The sequence below is a fragment of the Rattus rattus genome, chromosome 4 (genome assembly GCF_011064425.1).
Source record: "Rattus rattus isolate New Zealand chromosome 4, Rrattus_CSIRO_v1, whole genome shotgun sequence".
Taxonomy (NCBI): Eukaryota; Metazoa; Chordata; class Mammalia; order Rodentia; family Muridae; genus Rattus; species Rattus rattus.
In genome coordinates, this window is record NC_046157.1 from 115,021,018 (window position 1) to 115,043,359 (window position 22,342).

The following is a 22,342-nucleotide window of genomic DNA, read 5'->3' on the forward strand; positions in this document are numbered from 1 at the left end:
CTATGTCTATGTCTGTCTATGTCTCTGTCTATGTCTGTGTATGTCTATGTCTCTGTCTCTGTCTATGTCTATGTCTGTCTATGTCTCTGTCTATGTCTGTGTATGTCTATGTCTATGTCTGTCTCTGTCTGTCTGTCTATGTCTATGTCTGTCTATGTCTCTGTCTATGTCTGTCTATGTCTATGTCTATGTCTATGTCTCTGTCTATCTATGTCTATGTCTCTGTCTCTGTCTCTGTCTATGTCTGTCTCTGTCTATGTCTCTGTCTATGTCTGTCTATGTCTATGTCTATGTCTATGTCTGTCTATGTCTATGTATGTCTATGTCTGTCTATGTCTGTCTATGTCTATGTTTGTGTATGTGTATTCCAGCAAATATAAGAGAAGAATTGATCAAGTTGGTACACATAATTCAGGAAGATTAAAATTTCATCTAAGTGTTCTCTTTTTCAATTTAAAGTCCCTGCAAAATTAGCTGTAGAACATAAGCCGGTATGCTCATTTCCTCATGCATTTCACTTGTGTGAAGACCCTTTTCAAGTCAGTGGAGTACTAATACTCTCCCCCTTTGATTTCAGAACACAATGGCAAGAGGCCGCTTGCTGACCTTTCTTGGGAATCTTCTCAGGGGTATTCACGTCAAGCTCCTTGTCTTCTGCATCGCTGGGAAGCTGCCTCTTCAAGGTGCCACTTGGTGCAGCTGGGATGACGCCTTCCAGTGCCTTCTTATCCTCTTCACAGTGGAGGCCCAGAATAAAATACAAAACCGAGGAGTTGGTGTTCTCTGATACATCGGGCTTCTCAGATGGAGTCTGTTTAACGAGAAAAAGAGAATCCTGAAATATTCCAGAACCACGGGACACAAGGAAACCAAACCAAACCAAACTAGGCATTAGCCTTCTTAGAAATCTTTGGAGAGGGACTGTGGAGATGGTCCATCAGTGGGTAAAGTGCTTTCTTGGCAAATGTGAGGCCTTGGGTTTGCACCCTCAGTGCCAGGAGACAGCTAGGCCAGCACAATACCATATCTAATCCAGGATCAGTAAGAAATCCTATCTCAAAGAAGTGTAGGCAACAGAAGCCGACACCCAGTGTTTACCCCTAGTCTCTGCACGCACGAAATAGATCTCTGAGGAAGAAGAGAGGGACTGTGCTCTTCCACATGGTTGGCATTTTCTATTGGCTACTCAGAAATGCTTTACATCTTTCATGGTAAAACAGAGGACAACTTCTTTCTGAGAAAAGCAATCTTCACATCTGTAATGTATGCATCCATGTATGTATAAATTATATATCACACATTCAGACCAATGAAAGAATATCAGCTCTCCTGATGTTCTAGAGATGTTCCAAAATGTGTGGAGATGTTTGGAGGGGCTCCAGAATTTCCATCACTGTCCCACTGGTCCCAGTGACTGCACCTAAAAGTTCCCACTAGTCACATCAAGCCCGTGTGGTGCCATGACACGAGAGGAACCACCAACATAGCAAGCAACCCAGTAGCAGATATGGGCTCTCCACACCTTAGGACTGTCTGCATTAGCGTGACCGCCTGCTTCTTCCAGAGGATTCTGTGGGCTCATCTGGCCATCACAAAGGGCCTTCGGTCCAGTTTGGGTGGAAGGTGCTGAGGTCTGCTGCTCATTTTCTGAAGCTGAAAAGAACACCTCACATATTACCTGTAAAAATTTCAAAAAATAGAAGATACATGGTCAAATACCCAGGAGGAAAAAGTCTCTAACACATTGTTAATGGTTCAGAGTCAACAGAAGCCAAACAGACACCTTCCCTCAAACTCAAAAAAGAATAATTGTCATATTCCACCTGCCAACCTTTTCAAATTTAAACATTTTGAAACCATAGACAGTGCATTACTAACTGTGCATTCTAATCCCTTTCCATCTGTCCTATCAATGACAAAATATGAGCATCACGTCTGTCTTCTGTCTGGCTCTGCGAGCTGTGGCAAACCCTAACGTGTCACAGTTGAAGGCTCCAGAGCCTGCAGGGATCTCAGATTAAACCCAAGATGTCATCACCCACAGGACTGAGAGTTTTCTAGAGGGCTGCCATGTTCATGGGCCAGGGAGCATCTGGTAACAGGCCAGAATTCTGGCTCAAGATTTACTCGCCCGTAATCGGGGAAGGGACGCCAGTTAGGCTTTCTGGCTGCCAAGCCTTGAAGATTCAGCTGAACCCCAGGGATTAATGCAAGTGAAGAGATGTGAATGACACTTGAGAAACGGAGACAAGCTTTGTTTTCTTTTTAAATCTTTCTCCCTGCTCTTTATGCTGCAATGCGAGCATGGCGAGCATGGCGAGCATGGTGGCAAGTAGCCTTTGTAATTGCAAGCAGTGCAGCGTCGGCGGGGATGTCAGTCACAGCGTGGCTCTGCTATGGCTTCCGCAGAGCTGTGCGGGGCAGGACTGGATTTCAGGCGTATCAGTGGACCAATGTTAATTCTGTGATAAAGCATCTCCATCAGCCAGAGAATGCTGGAGGGGAGAAACCTCACAAGCCAAGTGGTACCAGGCAGGCAAGAATCTACAAAACCCGGGGATCTGAGGACCCATGCCCCATTTGAGCTTGCTGGGACTTTCAGACAACAGTGGCGTGAGGGTCAGCTGGGAGGAGCCACGCTTTCAGAGGAGGAGCCAGGCTTTCAGAGGTGGAGCCACGCATTCAGAGGTGGAGCCACGCATTCAGAGGAGGAGCCAGGCTTTCAGAGGTGGAGCCACGCTTTCAGAGGAGGAGCCAGGCTTTCAGAGGAGGAGCTCTGAGGGTAGATACACGGAGTTTGATGGAGGGGTTCAGCCATGACTGGACATTACTGACACAAGTTGCCACAGAGGCCCGAAACTGACTGCAGCACGGATCAGCAGACACCAGCCAACAGCACCAGAAGGAAAGGCGTCTTCCCAGAAGTTCTACTTTAGACGAATCATGCCTATTTATTTCAGCTGACTACATTTCTAACAGGATCAGAGGGCATGGTCTTATGGGTAAGATGCAAGCAAATTCCCCAACGTCAATGCAAGAGCGTTAAACTTCAACATGAGGCTGCCAGATGTAGGTGATGAAGCAAGGATTGGGGGGAGGGTGTGTGTGTTGAGGGGGTATAAACAAGAGAGCGAGGAGACAGCAGAAACCCTCTTCTGTAAGAAAACATTTCAAAGAAAGAAAGCTATTCTTAAGACTCTAAAGCAGAGGGGAAACACTGACTTGTGTTCTAAAGCACCACAAAAGAAAATGTACTGATCAGCAGAAATTATAATGTAGACACGTGTTAACACTGGAAACACTGACGAAGTAAACAAAAGACCCTGTCACCGGAAAGGCTATGTAAAGGTCATGAGTACCGTCGAGGCATTTAGCAAGGATGAAGTCTTACACTAAGCACCGTGCATTGGTCTACATGTGCACCATGCTGACAAAGCTTTGCTGCAAGTCACAGGCGAGTCTGCAGAGTGACCTATACATGTGTCACAGTGCCTCTTACCAGGATCAATGTTCAGTCTCCAGAGCCTTGTACTGCAAGGTGACCTCACATACCAATCTCTCAAAACAACTGGGGTGTGTGTGCACTGTCTCATCAGACTCTGTGCTGCATCCTCAATTATCATATTATCACTGTGCTGTTCATTACACCATCATGGGCATTTGAAATCACGTTTGCTGCTCTTACAGACAAGGCCTCCTGGCATGACTCAAGGCCACGTGTCACATGTGATACTCAAAGGAGGAAGCCGCTTATGAGAACGCATACCTTCTGCGTTTCCTTCTTCGCCGAGTTGCACTCAGGATTTAAAGCAAGGCAGTAGATAAATTCCTTCAACACTTCTTTATTTCTTCCCAATCCAGAAAGAATCTGGGCTTTTATGTGGTGCCCCTGGATTTACCCAAAGACAAAGAATACATTTTAAAACACAGCAAGATTATATACATCCGGCTACAACAGCCCTGGAAAATGTGTTATAAGAGTTTGATTAGGTAGATGGGTGTATACTGTGTCTCCCTGTCTTAATAACTGCCCAGGTTCACTGTTTAATAAATACATCTACAACCAGAATGCAGGGATGCCTGTAACTGATATTTATGCCCAAAGAAATTCTAAAGGTCATGCTAAGAAAGAAAAAGGAATCTGTCAACTTAATTTTATTATATTTATGAAATTTATATGATTTATAAAAATCTTGAATATCTAAAGCAATCTTGAACAAAACATCAAAGCTTATATTTATGTCAAATATAAATTATAATTAGTAAAACAGTTATGATTTGGGGTTGGGGATTTAGCTCAGTGGTAGAGCGCTTGCCTAGGAAGCGCAAGGCCCTGGGTTCAGTCCCCAGCTCCGAAAAAAAAGAACCAAAAAAAAAAAAAAAAACAGTTATGATTTACGTATACTAACATTTACCAATTTTTAGATGTGTACATGTGTGGTGCTCAGAGTCCACAAGGCGGCAGGACTGAGAGTGGTTCATCGTTTTGGCATTTATTTGATACTCTCGTTATCTTTTCCAGTAAAATACCTGCTCAAATTCCTTAACCATTTAACCCGATGTGTGAATTATTACTGAATTGGTACGTTCACCTCTTCTAGGCCGAGCAGAATTCCTCTTTACCCTACAGTCTCGCATGCTTCTGTTGTGTGTTTACTCTCTCTTCTCTGCACCAGTATCTTCTGAGGGATCAAAAGTTTGATAAAGAACCACTCACAAACAACTCCTAACAAATTCTTGCTTTTATAATGTGTATTTTCCGGTTCCATTTGCTGACTGTCCATTTTACATTTATTTCCTTTCTTTTTTGTTCACCTGGGTTTGGTAAGTTTTTTTTTTTTTTTTTTTTTTTTTAATTTATGTGTCTGCTTGCGACTGTCTGTTGATATGGCATATGTGTTCAGGTTTCTGAAGACACTGGAGAGGGATGTTGTATGCCCTGGAGCTAGAATTGAAGGCAGTTGTGAACCACCCACTAAGGCCAACCTCAAGTCTCCTGGAAGAGCAGGTGCGTTCTTACTCACCAAGACATCTCCGGCCTCTCACCTTGGTTTTAATTTGCTCTTTTTGATCTAGTTTTATAAGTTAACAGATTTGGGACCTTTCTCCTTTAATAGGAGATGATAATAATATAAATTTCCCTCTAAGAATGGCTTTAACTACATTTAAAAAGCTAAATGTATAATGTATTTTGTCATTAATTTAAATGTTGGCTAGTTCCCATTTTGATATCTTCTCTGTCCAAAGTATTGTTTAAGAAACAAGTTGCAGATACACAAAGATTTCCTAGCTCTTGTTGCTCCTGTTAACTTCTAATTTGTTTTGAGAGAGTCTCCATTTGAAAATTTCAATATTTTGAATCTCGATACTGTTCTGTGCACACTGGTTCCAACAGGCATTAAAGGATATGTATGCTATATAGTTAAATGCATTGTTCTATGAGTGCCAATTAGGTTGAGATGAAGTCTCCTGATGTATCTCGAATATTCCTTTAGCATCTTCTGATATGCTTTGAGATCATATGGCCATTTAATTTTTGCATGCTTTGTGTTTTCAAACTACATTTGTACAGCCATTTAAAACTTCCCATGTCTTCATATTTAGCATGGATTTCTAGTAGATGCTATTTCATGGGTGTTGCTTTGCAGGCACACTGATGTATTCCTTTCCCACTTTGAATATGCTGTTCCCATGTTGACTTGTGTCCATGATTCATCATGAAGTATCAACCATCCATCTTGCTGCTCTCATGTTGACTGATGTCCATAATTCTTCATGAGATGCCAACTATCCATCTTGCTGCTCCCATGTTCACTGGTGTCCATGAGTTGACATTAGATGCCAACCATCCATCTTGCTGTTTCCATGTTGACTTACCTCCATGATCTGTCATGAATGCCAACCATCCATCTTGCTGTTTCCCATGTTGACTATCTTCCATGATTCGTCATGAGATGTCAACCATTCATTTTGCTGTTCCCATGTAGACTGAACACCATGATTCATCATGAACGCCAACCATCCATCTTGCTGTTTCCATGTTGACTGACCTCCATGATTCGTCATGAGATGTCAACCATTCATTTTGCTGTTCCCATGTAGACTGAACACCAAGATTCCTCATGAGATGCCAACCATCCTTCTTGTTGTTCCCATGTTACCTGGTATCAATGATTCCTCATGAGATGTCAACCATCCATCTTGCTGTTCCCATGTTGACTGACCTCCATGATTCCTCAGGAGATGCCAACCACCCGTCTTGCTGTTCCCATGTTAACTGGTATCAATGATTTCTCATGGGATGTCAACCATCCATCTTGCTGTTTCCCCATAGGCTATACTTTCTTGCTACATTCAAGACTCTTAACAATTCCAGCTTAAATAGCAGACTGATTGTGATTTGAATTTATTTTGAGTGGTTTCTTGTTTATCTTGTGAAACTGAAGTTAATGTTTCCCACTAAATTTGAAAACCATTATCTTTCCAAATTTCCTTTCTCCGTTTCTCTCTTCTCCTCCTGTGATTTCAACTGAACATTCATTATACCACTTTATAATCCCACAGAATTGATTCAGTTTTCCTTCTGTTCTGTTCCTTAGATTGGGTTTTCACTTTCTCTGTAATGATCCTGTATTTTACAGGCATTCTGTGTACAGTATGCTATTCAGTTAAATATTTACCAACTTATGATTTTCAACTGTCATTTTCAGGTCAGTTTCCTTGTTGGGTTTGCTGTTATTCAGAAGCTATCATATTTTTCAATAGTTCTTTGGATCTAATTTCGTGTAACTTTCAGACTTATTTATACAGGATAGACATTTCTAACCCCAAACTGTGAAACTGGAAATGCCCCAAAATGCAAAGCATCTTTAGCACTGGGCCAATGTCACCAGCAGAACATCCCAAGACATAGAGCTTTGCTTCATGACCAAAATTTTAAAAACACTGTATTAAGCTGTATAAAAGTTTAATTACCTTTGAAATCTGTATATAAGGCACAAAGTACATGCTTACAGTTGACTCATCCTCAAGTTATATTATTATATATGGAACTATCCACAAAATATGAAAGTATTCAAAATCCCAAATACATCTGCTCCCAGGCATTTTGAACAAAGATTTTGAGACTGTGTTGACTACAAACTATTAAGCTAAATAGTATGCAGGGTAAAGCACATTAGCAAATAAATAGCAAGGGTGAAGCATACAATACAATACTGTTTAAGCATTAACTGAATCCAGGAATCAACTTGGTGTGGTAAATTAGATTTAGTATGAAATAATTGCTAAATTCAGACTAGTATAAAACAGATAAGATATGCACTATCTTCAGGTGCCTCATCACAATCACACTAACTTATGAATAAAATACCATAACCTATGGCTGGCAAAGTGCTTACTGCACAAGTGTGAGGGCTTGAGTTCTGATCCTATCATCCATGTGAAACCAGTAGGGAGGGTGGCATCCTGGGAGGGAAGACAGGAGGATCCAAGGGGTTTGCTGATCAGCTAGTCTATCTAATGAATGAACTTGATGCTTAGTGAGAGACCCCAAATCAAAATACAAGGTAGAGAAGCAATGGGGAAGATATCTCAATGTCTCTGGTCTCTACCTGTACCTACACAGGTAAGTATGATGGTATACATGCACATACATACACTATGTACACACATACACATACTCACACATGCACATGCAGTGCACACACGCTCACACATTTATATATACACTCACACATACACATTCAAACACATACATGCACTCACATGCATGCACAGCCACACACACATAAACAGGCTCACACACGCATAATCACACATGCACATACAGTACACATACACACAATCCCACATATACACATACTCACACACTCACATGTACTCAGACACATTCCTATTCACATACACACATACACATAAATGCATACTTATACATGCACACACAGTGCACACACACTCATACACAAACAACCCACATGTACACACATACTCACACATATTCACACACACATTCACACACACACATGCACTCACATGCATGCACACATGCACACATGCACACACACATACACACCATAACCTTTAATCAGAGAGATCATCACTAAGACCAATTGACAAGCATAAATCACCTTGGTCAGGAGAGGTTCCCTCTGACAAACTGTATCAGCGTCTTGCAGGGCTTGCTCATAGTTCTTCATGGTCAAATATAACTCAGCTCGCAGCAGCAATAATGAACTGTCATCGGGGGCTGGTAGGCAGGAGAAATACAAATAAGTGCATTTCAAAATACATTGTTTCCGACCATTAAAAATACTGTCAGAAAATAACCACAGAGACAAATCTGAAGCAACTCCTCCCAGTGCTCATAGGTAGAGTTCACTGCTTCAATGGGTATAAGTTACAGTTTCTTTCAGGGAAATAGAAACAAATTTAATTAGACTCCAGAATGCATCAAGAAAAACTAATATGGACTGTTCCTTTAAGCACACTAGTGCAACGTTCAACAGTAAATCAAGCACTTCCTTTAACTCAATAATCCTAATCTAAAATGCTATCGAATATGAGCTTCAGGTTTGAGGGTATCTGACTTTGGGTTTTTAAATCCAAAAGGTGGAGATGGAAACGAGTTGCTGCTCAACTTAAAATGAGAAAGAGAGCCTTTAAAGTGGAAAGCACTTCTAGACTTGATTATTTTATTCCCGAGAAAGGTATGCTGCATAAGTAGGTGCTTTTAAAGAGACACCTCAAATACATTTCATGGGAAGCATGTGTGTTACACCTCCCCAGGAAAAGTCTTGGCATAATACACCCACTTCTCTTGTCTCTAGGAATACAGGTCTATTATGGAATTCGTTGGTACAGGAAGAATATTTCCCTTAAGGTTCATGGCTCTCCCAACATCAACATCATGTGAAAATGTCTGTGTTAGTTATGATCCACAGTGAGACCTTGTATGTTCCATCCTTGGCAATGCACATGCAGACTGAGAAGCGCTCACTGACAGGACTCACAGGCAAGTGTTGTGAACAGCTTTCTGTACATGCGTGTGGGTGATTTTCCTTCATGTAAGTCTGCACACCACATGCATGCCTGGTGCCCTCTGAGGCCAGAAGAGGGCATCAAATCTCCCAAAACTAGAGTTACAGATGGTTGTGACCTGCCCTGTGAGCTCTGGAAATCCAATCTAGGCCCTCTGCAAGCAAATCCAGTGCTCTTGACCTCTGAGCCATCTCTCCAGTCCCAAGTGTATTTTTTTTAAATGATATTTTTCTCTATTCCTAAGAATCTATACATGAATACAGTAGACTATGACCATATCCAACACCATCCTCCATTCCAGCTTCACTAACATCTTTCCCTACTTCATGACATCTATAGGCTTCGGTGACATTTTTCCTCCCCATACCCTCTCATTCCCCCTAGAAAACCTCCAGCCTCTACACCTGGCACCCAACCTGAAGGACTCTATACTTGTTCACCTTCTCATTGAAACTCAGCCTCAAGACCCCTTAGACAACTGATCCAAATGACCACCTAATGGAACCTAGATCCCAATATTATTTGAGACTTTCACAAATGCTGCAGCGATAAGAAAACTGGAAGGAGATACCCTATGTGCAAGCTCTCTTTTTTAAAAAAATAATTTAGATTTTGTAGAGATGGCTCAGTGGTTAAGAGCACTGCTCCTCCAGAGATTCTGAGTTCAAATCCCAGCACTCACATGGTGGCTCACAACCATATGTTATGGGATCTGATGCTGTCATCTGGTGTGTCTGAAGACAGCTACAGTGTATTCATAAACATAAAATAAATAAATAAATCTTAAAAATAAATTAAAATTTTATTATTTATTTAATGTATATGAGTAGACTGTTATTGTCTTCAGACACACCAAAAGAAGGCATTGGATCCCACTACAGATGATTGGGAATTGGGAATTGAACTCAGGACCTCTGGAAGATGAGTCAGTGCTTTTAACTGCTGATCCATCTCTCCAGCACCCCCAAGCTCTCTTACCTCCATTTTGAACCATCTTTCTGCCCTTCCTGTTCCCAGACTGAACCTGTTCCTTCTGGCTATGAAGTCTGAACATGGTACCCCAGGTGGAAGATGGGAGTCAGAGGAAAGCATTTGTCATAGCTGTCCATCAAGCATGATCAAAACACAGAGTATATGCCCCACTCTCTCAACTTCTGGGTGTAGACAGGATAGAAGACGCGCTCTAACACTCCTCAAAGATCCTTATGTCCCTAACGTCATCCCTCCTAAATGAAACCATTGCCTCCTCTCTGTCCTCATGGTCATTTTGTCTCTCATTTCAACTTGAACTTCCACACATCAGCTACCTAACAGGAGGGTTCCTGGCTGCGTCGGAATTCTGGCTGTGGGTCCCTGCCAGGTCAAGACATCTGTAGCCTCACCCACTGAACCACTATACTCTCTCTAACCCTGCCGTTCACACCTGAATATTCATAAGACCTTGATCTTTGCAGCACTCAAGTTTACGACTGTCCACCCTGTCTTAGGCCCTGGGGGTGCTTTTTCAAAAACTAGGGGTGGTACCTGGTGAAGAACCCTTGCCAGTTCCCATCAGAAGGCTTAGAGCAGAATGGCAAGACAAATGAGTGGTTTAGGTGCCGTCCTTTCTCACAGTTCTGGGTATAGCCACCTGAGCGGTGAGACTATTTCCCTAGATATTTACTATAGGTTTTCCTCTGAGTCATCCCCTGGGTGGCCCAGACCATCTTTACCCTCCAGAGCCAAACAGACTCACTGGCTGCAAAATCAGCGAGGCTTAGATTTACTAACAGCAGAGGGAGAACATCTTTGTCTCTTCCTCAGGGAGGAATGCTGCTTCTGTGTTATGCAATTTGGTATAGTAAAAGGCAGGGTTGGAGAACTCCAAGAAGATCTCCAAAACAAATGTAGGAGATAGCTTGGTGCCTCTGGCCTGTGGATCACGGACAGTCTAATATGAAATTGGGTGCTACCCGTCTTAATGTTCCCTCTCCTTTCCTTAATCCTACTAGCCACACTCTGCCTTATAAATTTCTTGTCTATAGATTTCTTCAACCACAAACCCAAAGATTTCTAACCAGAATTTTAACTAGTTGCTATTACAGGATTAGTAGTAGCCCCTAGCTACAGAGCCAGAAGCCTGAACCTTTCCCAATCATATTCTGATACTGAAGATCAAGTTAGTTACAAGGACTTCGATGCCCCCAGTCAGCAGGAAGTAGTCTAATGATAATGCTTTCCCAACTCCTGGTTGTTTATTATAATAAACAAAAGGAGGGGAATATAGGGCCAAAGGACTGAACCCACATTTGGGATTGAAAACCTACCAAAACCCATCAATCCCTGAGCTAAAACAAAAACAAACAAACAAACAAAAAACCACCCCACCAATCCCTGAGCTCAAATATCCCACCAATCACTGAGCTTAAAGATCCTACCAATCACTGAGCTCAAAAATCCCACCAATCCCTGAGCTCAAAAATCCCACCAATCACTGAGCTCAAATATCTCACCAATATCTGAGCTTGCCCCTAGACCAGGTCACAATAATTCCACCAATCCCACCCCCCTGGGGAGCTCCCCCACTTGCAGAAACCCTATATAAAGCTTGCCTTCTTCTCAGTTCCCTGCTGCTTCTCAGAGGCAGCTGCCCTCTGTGCTTTCCCAATAAACCTCCTGTGTGAGTTTTGTTGTGTGGTTTGACCCTTTGGTCTTCCTTGGCTTCTAAATGCCAGGATGCCTTATGCTTCAGAGCTCTGACACTCACAATGTCTTCATGTATGTATGAGCCACATTAATCGGACTTAGTGGATTTTCAAATAAAAATTTAAATTGAGACTTTCACTACCTGGAAGGCATACAATTATTAATTCTCATAGGATCTGCCTTTAAGAAGCATGCTGTTATGCCAGAAATATAACTGTAGACTAATAATTTCTCACTGAAGGACTAGGTGAAAGTTCCTTAACTGTGCAATTACATCTTTTGGAGGTTTTTAGAAATCTAAACAAAAGATGCTACTACTGGAACTACAAGCTGATCATCAGAAACAACCCATGGGCCCCACGCCCTGTGCCCACTGGATTCATTTTGCCCAGATCCTGACAGTTTGGGAACTGGTTCTCTTGGTTTTTTCACCCAGCCACATTGGGTGCAGACAATTTACTTTCTTTTTCTGTCACATTTCCAACCCGTTCCCTTCACTCTCATGTTGTAAAGTACTTAGAGTTGACCCTCACCCCTCCTTCAGTGGCGATGTAATCCAGAGCCTTGCTGCCACCCCATTCTTAAGTTTAAAAGACTATGTATGTCTAGGGCTGGGGAGATAATCAATAGTTAAGAACACTGGATGCTCTTCCAGAAGATATCGGTTCAACTCCCAGCACCCACATGGTGGCTCATAACCGTCTGTAACTCCAGTTCCAGGAGATACCACACCCTCTTCTGGCACCTGATGGTATAACATGCACATATGTGTGAAGTGGCTAAGGTTATGATGCCATTTTGCCCTGACTTTATTTCGAGCAATTCCTTGGCCTTCCATCCCAGTAGCCACAGGCACCTTGGCAGTGCTTTTTTTGTGGGGTTGTCCATGCTCTTACCACGTCCAGATGTATTAACCAGAACAGCTGATGTCTGTGCTGGCTAAAACATAAAACTGAAATAACTAAGTGTACGTGTAAATTAAAAATAATTGTCTTGTAGGGCCTGGGAAATACCATTAAACTCTGTAAGAATACAGTTGTTGGGGCTGGGGTTTTAGCTCAGTGGTAGAGCGCTTACCTAGGAAGCGCAAGGCCCTGGATTCGGTCCCCAGCTCCGAAAAAAAAGAACCAAAAAAAAAAAAATACAGTTGTTGTTTCAGCCCTTTAAAAAAGCTGATGTAACTGTGGGTTCTGCCTTTTAAAAAGGCTGTACCCTTGAGCTTCTGCACCAAGAGACTCTGGGAAATGAGCTGGCTCTTGGTCAGCAGCTTAAAAAAGAGATTCATATACTTCTAATTGGTTTAATTGGTGCGTTTCGTTAGTAGCTCCCTCACACACATCATTCCACATGCCTGTAAAATATCCACACATATAAAATATACATCCAATAAAAGATTGCAACCAATCAGTGATAAAATTAGCCAGGTTATGTCCAACCCTAGATTCCTATCACAGGGCGCTATGTTCCGGGAGGCTGTTGCAGGATCTGAAGAGACAGAAATACTGTGTCTTCCTCAACCTGTTTCAATGGATTTTGCTAGGTGACTTGTCTGATGTCCAGTTATCCTCATACTCAGGCTGCTAGACTCAGGAACAAAGGCATTCACCCGGGGTTTCTCATCTATGCACATGTGTAAGATTGGTTTGCACATCTTATCTCATAAAAGGAGGTGCAAACATTCCTGGGTTTTTCCTACAGTCTGGGACACAATGGGATCAAGATCTGAAAGTCTTCATGCCTTGCTGGAAGATGGCAATCCCTCAGCAACACTACAGCATCCTTCAGATTAGCCATTCACACCAGCCACCCTTGTACTTTCTTTCTGGACACTCACATTTTCCTATGTAGAAGCATCTGTTTATCTATCGATTTATGGTCTGTTATAAAATGTTGTGTTTAAGCACACTGATTCATACCTGATGCTTATGCGTGCCTTGTGTTTTTCTTCACGTTTTCCTGTCTGTTCCTGGTCTGGGTAATGACACAGCTTGACAAGTTAACCAGTTCCTTTTCTTAACAGTGTAAAGGTAGCAGCTTATGGGAACACAAAGCTTTGTGACAAATTACACAGACTTCAGATGCAAGACCTGGCTTTGAAATCCATCACCCCTCTGCTTACACTGCCTATATGCTAGCTTAGTCCTGAAGTTGACCGGGTTAAGGATACCTTTCTTCTCGTTCAAGTTATTCTTTTCTAACAAAGCACTAAAGTTTACTCTTCACATTCCAAAGGCTGCTTTTTTCCTGGAGTCCAAAATTAATGAGATCCACTTCTCACATAGACATCAAACAAACCAAACTATTTTCTGAGTGGAGAGACTTAAAGTGATGAAACTGAGGCAAACTGTCCATAAATCACTCAAAAAAAAAAAAATAGAAGAGGAAGAGGATCATTCAGTTCTTTTGTGTGAAAGGAACATAGGTCAGAAATCTTATGTGTATAACTGCCAAGTCACTGACCCAAATTTCAAAAGGGTCATCAGATGTAGGAAGGTATCAGGAGGCTCCTGACACACCGTCAGTGAGACAACCAGAAGAAGGTATATTCTGTATTTCAAGTTTATTGAAGGCCACCCTCCAGGTGCTCAGAGTGAGCCTGCACGGTGACAAGCACAAGCAGAATGGAGTTACTGTTCTGCTGTAAATGCTCTTAAATGCATGAGATGGGCAGAGCAGAGAACCACGGTATTTAAAAGAAGTTCAGTTAATCAACATCTAAAGCTATAGGACTTGTGTTGAGTCCCCAGGAACAGCGACAGAGGAGCAGCAACAGTCTCAGGAGCTGCCCACTCAGGGTGATGTAGGACTGACTGAGTCCACATCTTAAATGTGTATTTTGAACTTTTATTTGAGTAACCCCGAGATCACCACCCGGGCCACTTAAAGAAGTCCCCTCGTGTGTGCTCTCACTTGGCAGATCCCCGGTTCAGAGTGACCACCATTCTGACTCTGTCACTGACAGACGATGCGAACACCTTTCGGTCATTTCAGAGTTCTGAGGAATTTGTTGCTTACAGTTTAGTTTCTGTTTTCTGTTTGTTCTTCGTTACGGATATAACCATCACTGATCTTCCCATATTAACCTTATATTCAACAATCTTGATGATTTCTCTTGGAATTTCTGGTAGTTTGGCTGTGGCGTGCTGATAAGGCACCTGCAGGTGAGAGTCTTGACTTTCCCAATCTAACACCTTTTTATTTTGCCCTCACGGATTGGCTAGCACCTTAGGTTTAATGCTGGGCGGCCGACATGACACTGAGCACCTCTGTCCCTTCTTCAGATGGACTCTCAGCTTCTCGGCATAGGGAAACTCGGTTTTTACATCAAGCCTGTCATGGCTTCACACACTTCATGGGTGTTTCTAAACAAATTTAATTTTTTCCCTTCTTATTTCTCACTTTCTGTGATGTTTTTAAGATGCACCACAATTACCACCCCCCTTTTTTTTCTGTAAGTGGGTATGTGGTTTGGTCTACAAAACTTAACCTCTACCTGAGACGTGTTGACCTCCAGGTTTACCATTCAGTTCAGCATGGGGATAGTTTGTTTGTCATTGTTGATGTGGTTTGTTTGTTTGTTTTGGTCTTGCCATTAATGTCTGCTCTTAGCCCCCCCCCACTTCTTCCTGTATTCTTTGCATTCAACTGACTTTTCTTTTTCTAGCATCGAAACAGGAGAGCCAGGAGTTCACAGATTTTCGGCTGATCTTGGTATAACAGTAGTGTCTGGTTCTTGATGTTCATGTTTTTCTAACTAATCATTAGCAAATGCAGATACACGCATGTCACCGTGCACATGTGAGTTTCGGAAAACAACTCTTGAGAACTTGTCCTCTCCCGAAGCCTTGTAAGAACTGAGGATCCACCTTAGAGTACCAGGCCTCTGCACACATGATTCTATCAATCCGTTGATTCAACTCACCAATCCAATATAATGCCTTCATTACCATCCGGCTCACAGGTTTCCTTATTTTAACTGTGATTTTTCTTTTATCTGATGGTCCACTTGTAACAGTGTGGTTGGAAGTTTCCACACTTACACTGATATCCTGCAGTATTGTTAAGGAGTATTAAGAGGTAGGGCCTAATGAAGAGATCAGGCCAGGAGGGCTTTGCTCTGATAAACAGGATGATGAGGTCACCCCAGGGCAGGTTAGTTACCACCATCTAAGGAAGCTCTGGGCTCCTCGCTGCACCTCTTCATGCACCCTCTGCTACAACAGGACAGAGCAAGAGCCTGGAGCAGATACTAGCTAGCATGTCAATACTGTGGATTTCCTAGCCCTCTCGATGATGTGAAACCTACGTCTTCCTTTCTATCAATCAGTCAGTTTGTGGTATTTTGTCATGGCATCAGAAAACAGGAGTAAGATAAGTGATGTGAAAAACACATGGCCTTGTTTCCAAATGTTTGAAGACAGTGTGCTCATCTGTCCCTTCATTTTCCTTTAAGTTTAGTGTTCGGACAAATTCAACTTGTTGGATTTCCACATATAATGTCTGTTGCGTTTATCTCACAGGTGTTGGCCTACAAAGCAACAGGCCCGTGGTCCTGTGAATTCTGCAGGGACTCCATTCCATAATGCCTACAAAATAGAAACACCCAAGGTGTCTTATTCCAACATACACTCTTACCTTCTTTCCTTTCCCTGTCTCACCAGGTTTCTCCCTTTACTCCTCTCGCCTGGTGTGTGTGTGTGTGTGTGTGTGTGTGTGTGACACGCTCATCAGGTGCACACTCGGAACACTACTTTGTCACACAGGTGTCAGGAGCACACTAAGAACACAGCCTTTCCCCCGTTGAACCAGATCCTAAACACCTCCCACTCTCTTAATACACTTCGCCTTTAATTTACCCGATGCTAACTTTGTCACACCGCAGCTCTTTCTGTCCGTCTTTACAGACATTCATTGTCAGTCTGAACCACCTTGTCTTATCAAAAGTTTCATGATAAATAAGCACTATACAGCCAGGCTTCATCTAGTCCAGTCTGAGACAATATTTTAATGGAATATTCAGGTCACTTCACAGTGTAAAGTAAAGCTTCACTTTTCCAGGGGTCTCATTTGCTCCCGACTACTGTGTTCTTTTAAAAAAGATTATTGTGCGTGTATGAGTGGGGAGGGCATTGTCTTGCTGTGGAGGTCACCCACTATCTGCAGCCCATTCCCTTTCCAATCACGTGGTGTCTGACAACAGAACTCAGATTCCCCAGGCTGGTTTCTTTACCCGCTGAGCCATCTCAGTGGCCTCTTGATTTCCCTACCTTTTGGATGGATTGGATATTTGTTGTTTCAACTAGAGCTTTTAAATGTCAACATTTTATCCTTTTGCCAGTTGCTTAACTGAATACAATATACAAAGTTGCCAGTAGACTCTAGCATGGTTACCACACTCCAGGCAGCACATTTACCACTCAATATGTATTGCTCATTCTGGCTCTGAGCTCCCTCCATGTTTTGCCTTGATGTGAATCATAGGGTTACATTTCTCATCCTCATGCCATCCACAGTCCTTTCACTTGGGACACTTTTCTTCAGTGAAACCTTTCCCTCAGAATCCTACAGAGATGAATTCTGACACAGACCACATCCTTCAGCGTTGCCGGTAGCTTTGGCCCACAGCATCCTGACCTCCTTTCCAATTGTGAAGGGTATTTCTGGTTGGAAGACGACTTCCCGATAGGCTTTTTAATTCTTTATTTGATATGCTTATTCTTTCGGTATCTAAAGATGTCATCCCACTATTTTCCGGCTTCATTAACTTTGTGTGGAAGTCAGCAGCCATTTTCTCTAACTGCTTTTCAGACTTCCCCTTACATTGGGAATCTCGATTCAGTGACTCACAGTTTTTCATCAACTATGGGAAAAAATCTTGGCTTTTCTTTTTCCTTAAGTATTCTCCTGGCCTTTGTCTTCGCTCTTCATCCAGGGTTCCAGCTTCATAGACCTCAGAACCTTCATCTGTATTCCACAGTCCTGCTTCTATTTGATCTTCGCCTCATGTGATCCAGTACAGACACGTTCTGTTAATTTGTGTTTTTTCTATTGCCATGATAAAGACTATGACCGAAAGCAACTTGGGGAAGGATGGGTTTATTTGGCTTACATATCCCAGGTCACAATCCATTGAGGGAAGTTGAGGTAGGAGCTCAAGGCAGACGCTGAGCCATGGAGGGATATTGGTTACCAGTTTGCTCTGTTTTCTTGCTCACACACCTTCCCAGGGCTAGCACTGCCCAGATGAGTTTGCCCCTTCCACAACCATCATCAGTTAAGAATATGTCCCACAGGCTTGTCTACAGACCAATTAAACAGGGTCATTTTCTTAACTGATATCCCCTCTTCTCAGACAACTCTAGCTTCCATTAAGTTGAGAAAAATCCTAACCAATATAACCCATTTCTGGGATTTTTCATCCAAACTTCTGATGTGTGCAGTCTGCTTTGTTTGTTTTTTAACCCATCTAATTAACTTCTAACATCAGACACAATCCTAGATCATCCAGTCTTTGTGTGTGTAGGTGTGAGAGTGTGTGTGTATGTATGTATGTTTGTGAGCATGTAGCATGTGTGTATGTATGTGCGTATGTATGTGTGAGTGTGTATGTATATGTGTGTGTATGTGTATATGTGTGTATGTATGAGTGTGTATGTATATGTGTGTATATGTATATGTGTATATGTATGTGTGTGAGTGTGTATGAATGTGTGTGTGCCTATTGTGTAAGTGTATATGTATGTGTGTAAATACATTTGTGTGTATCTTTTGTGTGAGTGTATATGTATGTGTATATGTGTGTATTATGTGAGTGTGTATGTATGAGTGTATGTGTGTATCTATTATGTGAGTGTGTATGTATTTGTGTATATGTGTATGTGTATGTATGTGTGTATGTATATCTATTGTGAGTGTACATGTATGTGTATGTCTATTATGTGTGTATATATGTGTATGTATGTGGGTGTATGTGTGTATGTATGTGTATGTATGTGTGTATGTGTGTGAGTGTATATGTATGTGTGTGAGTATGCATGTGTATGTATGTGTGTATGTATGCATGTGTATGTATGTGTGGGAGTATGTATGTGTGTATGTGTGTGTTGTAGCCAATCATCTGCTGATCCCATTATCTTTTCATACACATCTCTCTTCAACACATGTGTTTCTTTACTTACATTCACAACTTATTGGTAAAGATTACTCACAGAGCCTCTACGTAACCTGGATGAATCTTACCTTGTCTGTGGAAGGGTTCAAGAAAGAAGTATTTGGGACATAGCGATAATGATTACTATAAACTCTCTAACTCCAAGTATTTGTGGACTTTCTTATTATATCAGAACCTCTCGTGTGAGCTAACGCATCATAAAATTTAATTTTGTGTGTGTGTGTGTGTGTGTGTGTGTGTGTGTTTCTTTGTGTAGTGCTGGGAATTGAACTTGTGGCCTCATAAATAATAAGCATTCACACTGCCACTGAGCTACACCCTCAGTCTCCTTGTCTCCTTTTTCAATTATGAACATTGAAACCAGGAGACCTGGTTTTCTTTTCTACTCTTTGAATAGAGCATTAACATGGGACATATTCAATGTAAGTTGTCATATGAATGGACAGAAATTGTCAAGGTTTTAGACTTGTAAACTGAGTTCTAAAACACACACACAGATACATACATTAAAAAGCTTAAGACACAGTTATATAGTTTATGAAGCTATTAGAAAGTTAACACAGATGTAATCTCCATGCCTAACTACATCACTGCCCACAGGTCCCCCCATGCTTCCTCATATTCAATAGTCTCCTTACCCACAATAACCACCACTCTTACTCTTAATACCCTTTCGTGATTTGCCTGCTCACCCTCAAACAACTGGAATCACAGTAAAAATGCTTTTGTGCGTGGTGCTTGTCTCTTCTCTTCTTTTTCAGTTGTTTTTTGGGGGTGGTACAGAATATTGAATCTGACATGTGATAAGCAGCCATTCTAGTCACTGAATTATAGCCCTCACCCCACTTTTTTTCCATTTTAAGACAGGGCTTTGAACCACACTATAGCCCAGGCAGGTAAACTTGCCATTGTCCTACCTCAAGCTCCAAGTAGCTGGGATAGCAGATAGACTAGTGCTAACAGGCCTGGTAGCCTAGTTGCTCTCTCCCTGCACTGTGTCTGTGGGGCTCTTGATAGAGTGTACTGCAGCTGCATTCATTGCTTCCTTTCTCCTCACGAAGTCATTAGAATATACTCACCTATTCTGCTCTTGCTGCATACTGGTTTTCCCTTGTAGTTTTTAATTTATGTGTATGACTGCTTTGCTACATGTATCTATGTGCAATTTGAGCCTGGTTAGTTTCCAAGGAGGTCAGAAGAGGGCGTCAGATCCCCTGGAAATTTGTAATCCCCTTTCTCCCGCCCCGTCGCCCCCCCCCCCACCGCGCTCCCGAGGTGAATGCTGGGAACTGACCCAGGGGCCGAGAGCAAAAAGTAGTCTTAACCAGTGAGCCATCTCTCCAGTCCTGGAAGTCAGTTTAATGATGGTATGTATACACTGTGTACAATCATTTGGTGCAGATGTATATGTACCTCCTTGAAACTGTTAGAAACCAGTTATTTAATACATGGACACTACCAAACAAATTTCCAGGAAGATAATTTGCATGAGAGCGCTCTCATCTTCTTCAACATCTAAACACAGGTGAAGGTCTTCAAATGAAAAAGCCCTGTCTGACCTATGGAGTGCAGTGAATGTAAAAAACACAACGGACAAAAATAAATAAATAAATAAATAAATAAATAAATAAATAAATAAATAAATAAATCTTTTAAGTACTGAAGATACACAGATAATAGTTTGGATACAGAGTGGAAGCCACTGTTAAATATCACTTGCTCCTGGTCCTTCTACTTAACATATCTACAAGAAGATTTATTACACTACGCGCCTTATACTGCAGCTCTTTGGCTAACACTGCTTTACAGCATACACTGGAGCCTTGAGAAAGCCACAGCGCGATGCACCTGTCGTGTGACTCTGGCCATCTTGCAGGCTGAGGCTGTGCACCTTACTACCGCTGAAATTAAAATGCCACCGGCCACCGCCCAGCCCCGTGGTCACCCTCGAGGCTGACTCACCCATATCCAGGGCCTGCTGGCACCTGAGCAGCGCGGCCTCGGGCTGCTGCTGGCGCTGTAGTCCCCGCGCCTGGCACGCCAGCCTGCGCAGGCGACACTCGGCGGGGAAGCACCTCTCCAGCAGCCCGCTCAGCACCACGTTCACGCGCCGGGCCTGCGCCCGCACCGGCACCTGCTCTACGCAGCGCTTGCACACCGTGAGTCCGCTGGACAGCGTCACCGGCTTGTAGAGCAGCCGCCCACAGCGCGGACAGCCCAGCAGGTCGCGCGGCGCCACAGGCCCCGAGGCCCCGGAGGCACAGCCTCCGGGCCTCGCCGCCACAGGCGGCCGTTTCTCGCGCAGGCCCAGGGCGCGCGCCAGGCCGCTCGCCAGCTCGGACAGCTCTCCGGGCTGCAGCGGGCCGAGCAGCGCGGCGCCGCGGAACGCGCCGATGGCCTCGGGCAGGCGGCCTGCGCGGGCCAGCGCTTCTCCCAGCTGCAAGCACAGGCCGCGCTCTGGCTGCGCCAGGCCGGCCAGCAGCGAGCGAAAGAGCTCGGCCGCCACCTCGTAATCGCCCGCGAGGAAGGCCGCGGAGCCCTGCCCCAGGGGCTCGGCCGAGGGTTCCTCAAGGCTGCTGCTGCGCACGCCCTGAGGCTCCGGAGGCGCCGGCTCGGGGCTCATCGTGCGGAGACAGGGGTGTTTGGCGGCTGGAGCGCGGTTTCTGCCCTCTTCGCCTTCAGCCACGAGCGTCAGCGGACCCGGTGCTGCGAGCCGCGGGGACCACGCGCGACGAGCTCCGAGGAAGCGCAGCGCACGCTGGAACGAGGCGCCGTGCGCGTCCCAGTGCGCGCCCCAGTGGCTCACGTCAGCCAAGTGACCGTGGGAGCGTTGGCGACCCCCTCACAGCGCCGGCGTTCTGCCTGAACCTTTTTTTTTTCTGCTCTCTGCGGGCGGCCCCGCGCGTGTGCGTGCGCATGCTCTTCCCGCCGCTGCGGAGTCATTGCGCAGGCTGGAGCCGAGCATCCGAATGTCCTCGACACCCTCCACCCAGCTCTCCTGCATCTCGGTACCTGCCATTTCCTCAAGGCCAATCTGCACAGAGGACCCTGGGCTTCTCTAAGTCTAAGAAGGCAAAGTCTCCAAGCCTTTTAGTCTTCCTTAAGCGCATAAGATCCTGCAAAAGAGATCCAGTTCTCCAGAAACACAAGAATACAGACAATGAAGATTATTTACATACGAATTATCCAGTTTACATTAAACGTCTTGAAATGCAAATAAAACTACCGTAATAAGCAGATTGGAGGTCACATGGAGCTAGGAGAAAGGACATGAATACGATGTTAATATCTCTTTATTTGTGGTGCTGGTCTTGATGCCAGGTAGGTGAGCAGTCAGACAAGGTATCCAAGCAAACTGCCATCATGACTCCTGATGGTTGGGAAGCTCCTTTGTAGTTAAATACTCTCGAAGATGCAAATAGTTTTCATCTTAACAAAACATGAAGC

The 22,342-nt window shown here is 43.5% G+C and overlaps 1 protein-coding gene across 1 annotated transcript in view; it reads right to left on the reverse strand.

Moving 5' to 3' along the window:
- Lonrf2 (LON peptidase N-terminal domain and ring finger 2) overlaps positions 1 to 21,732 on the reverse strand; it is a 36,701-nt gene extending 14,969 nt beyond the window's left edge. The window contains exons 1-5 of the mRNA XM_032900976.1: positions 20,858 to 21,732; positions 8,130 to 8,248; positions 3,767 to 3,889; positions 1,523 to 1,678; positions 607 to 811 (exon numbers count right to left, since the gene is read on the reverse strand). Of these exons, the coding sequence (XP_032756867.1) occupies positions 607 to 811; positions 1,523 to 1,678; positions 3,767 to 3,889; positions 8,130 to 8,248; positions 20,858 to 21,518 (1,264 nt within the window). The 5' untranslated portion in view covers positions 21,519 to 21,732. The remainder of the gene's footprint in view (positions 1 to 606; positions 812 to 1,522; positions 1,679 to 3,766; positions 3,890 to 8,129; positions 8,249 to 20,857) is intronic.
- Positions 21,733 to 22,342: the final 610 nt, after the last annotated feature.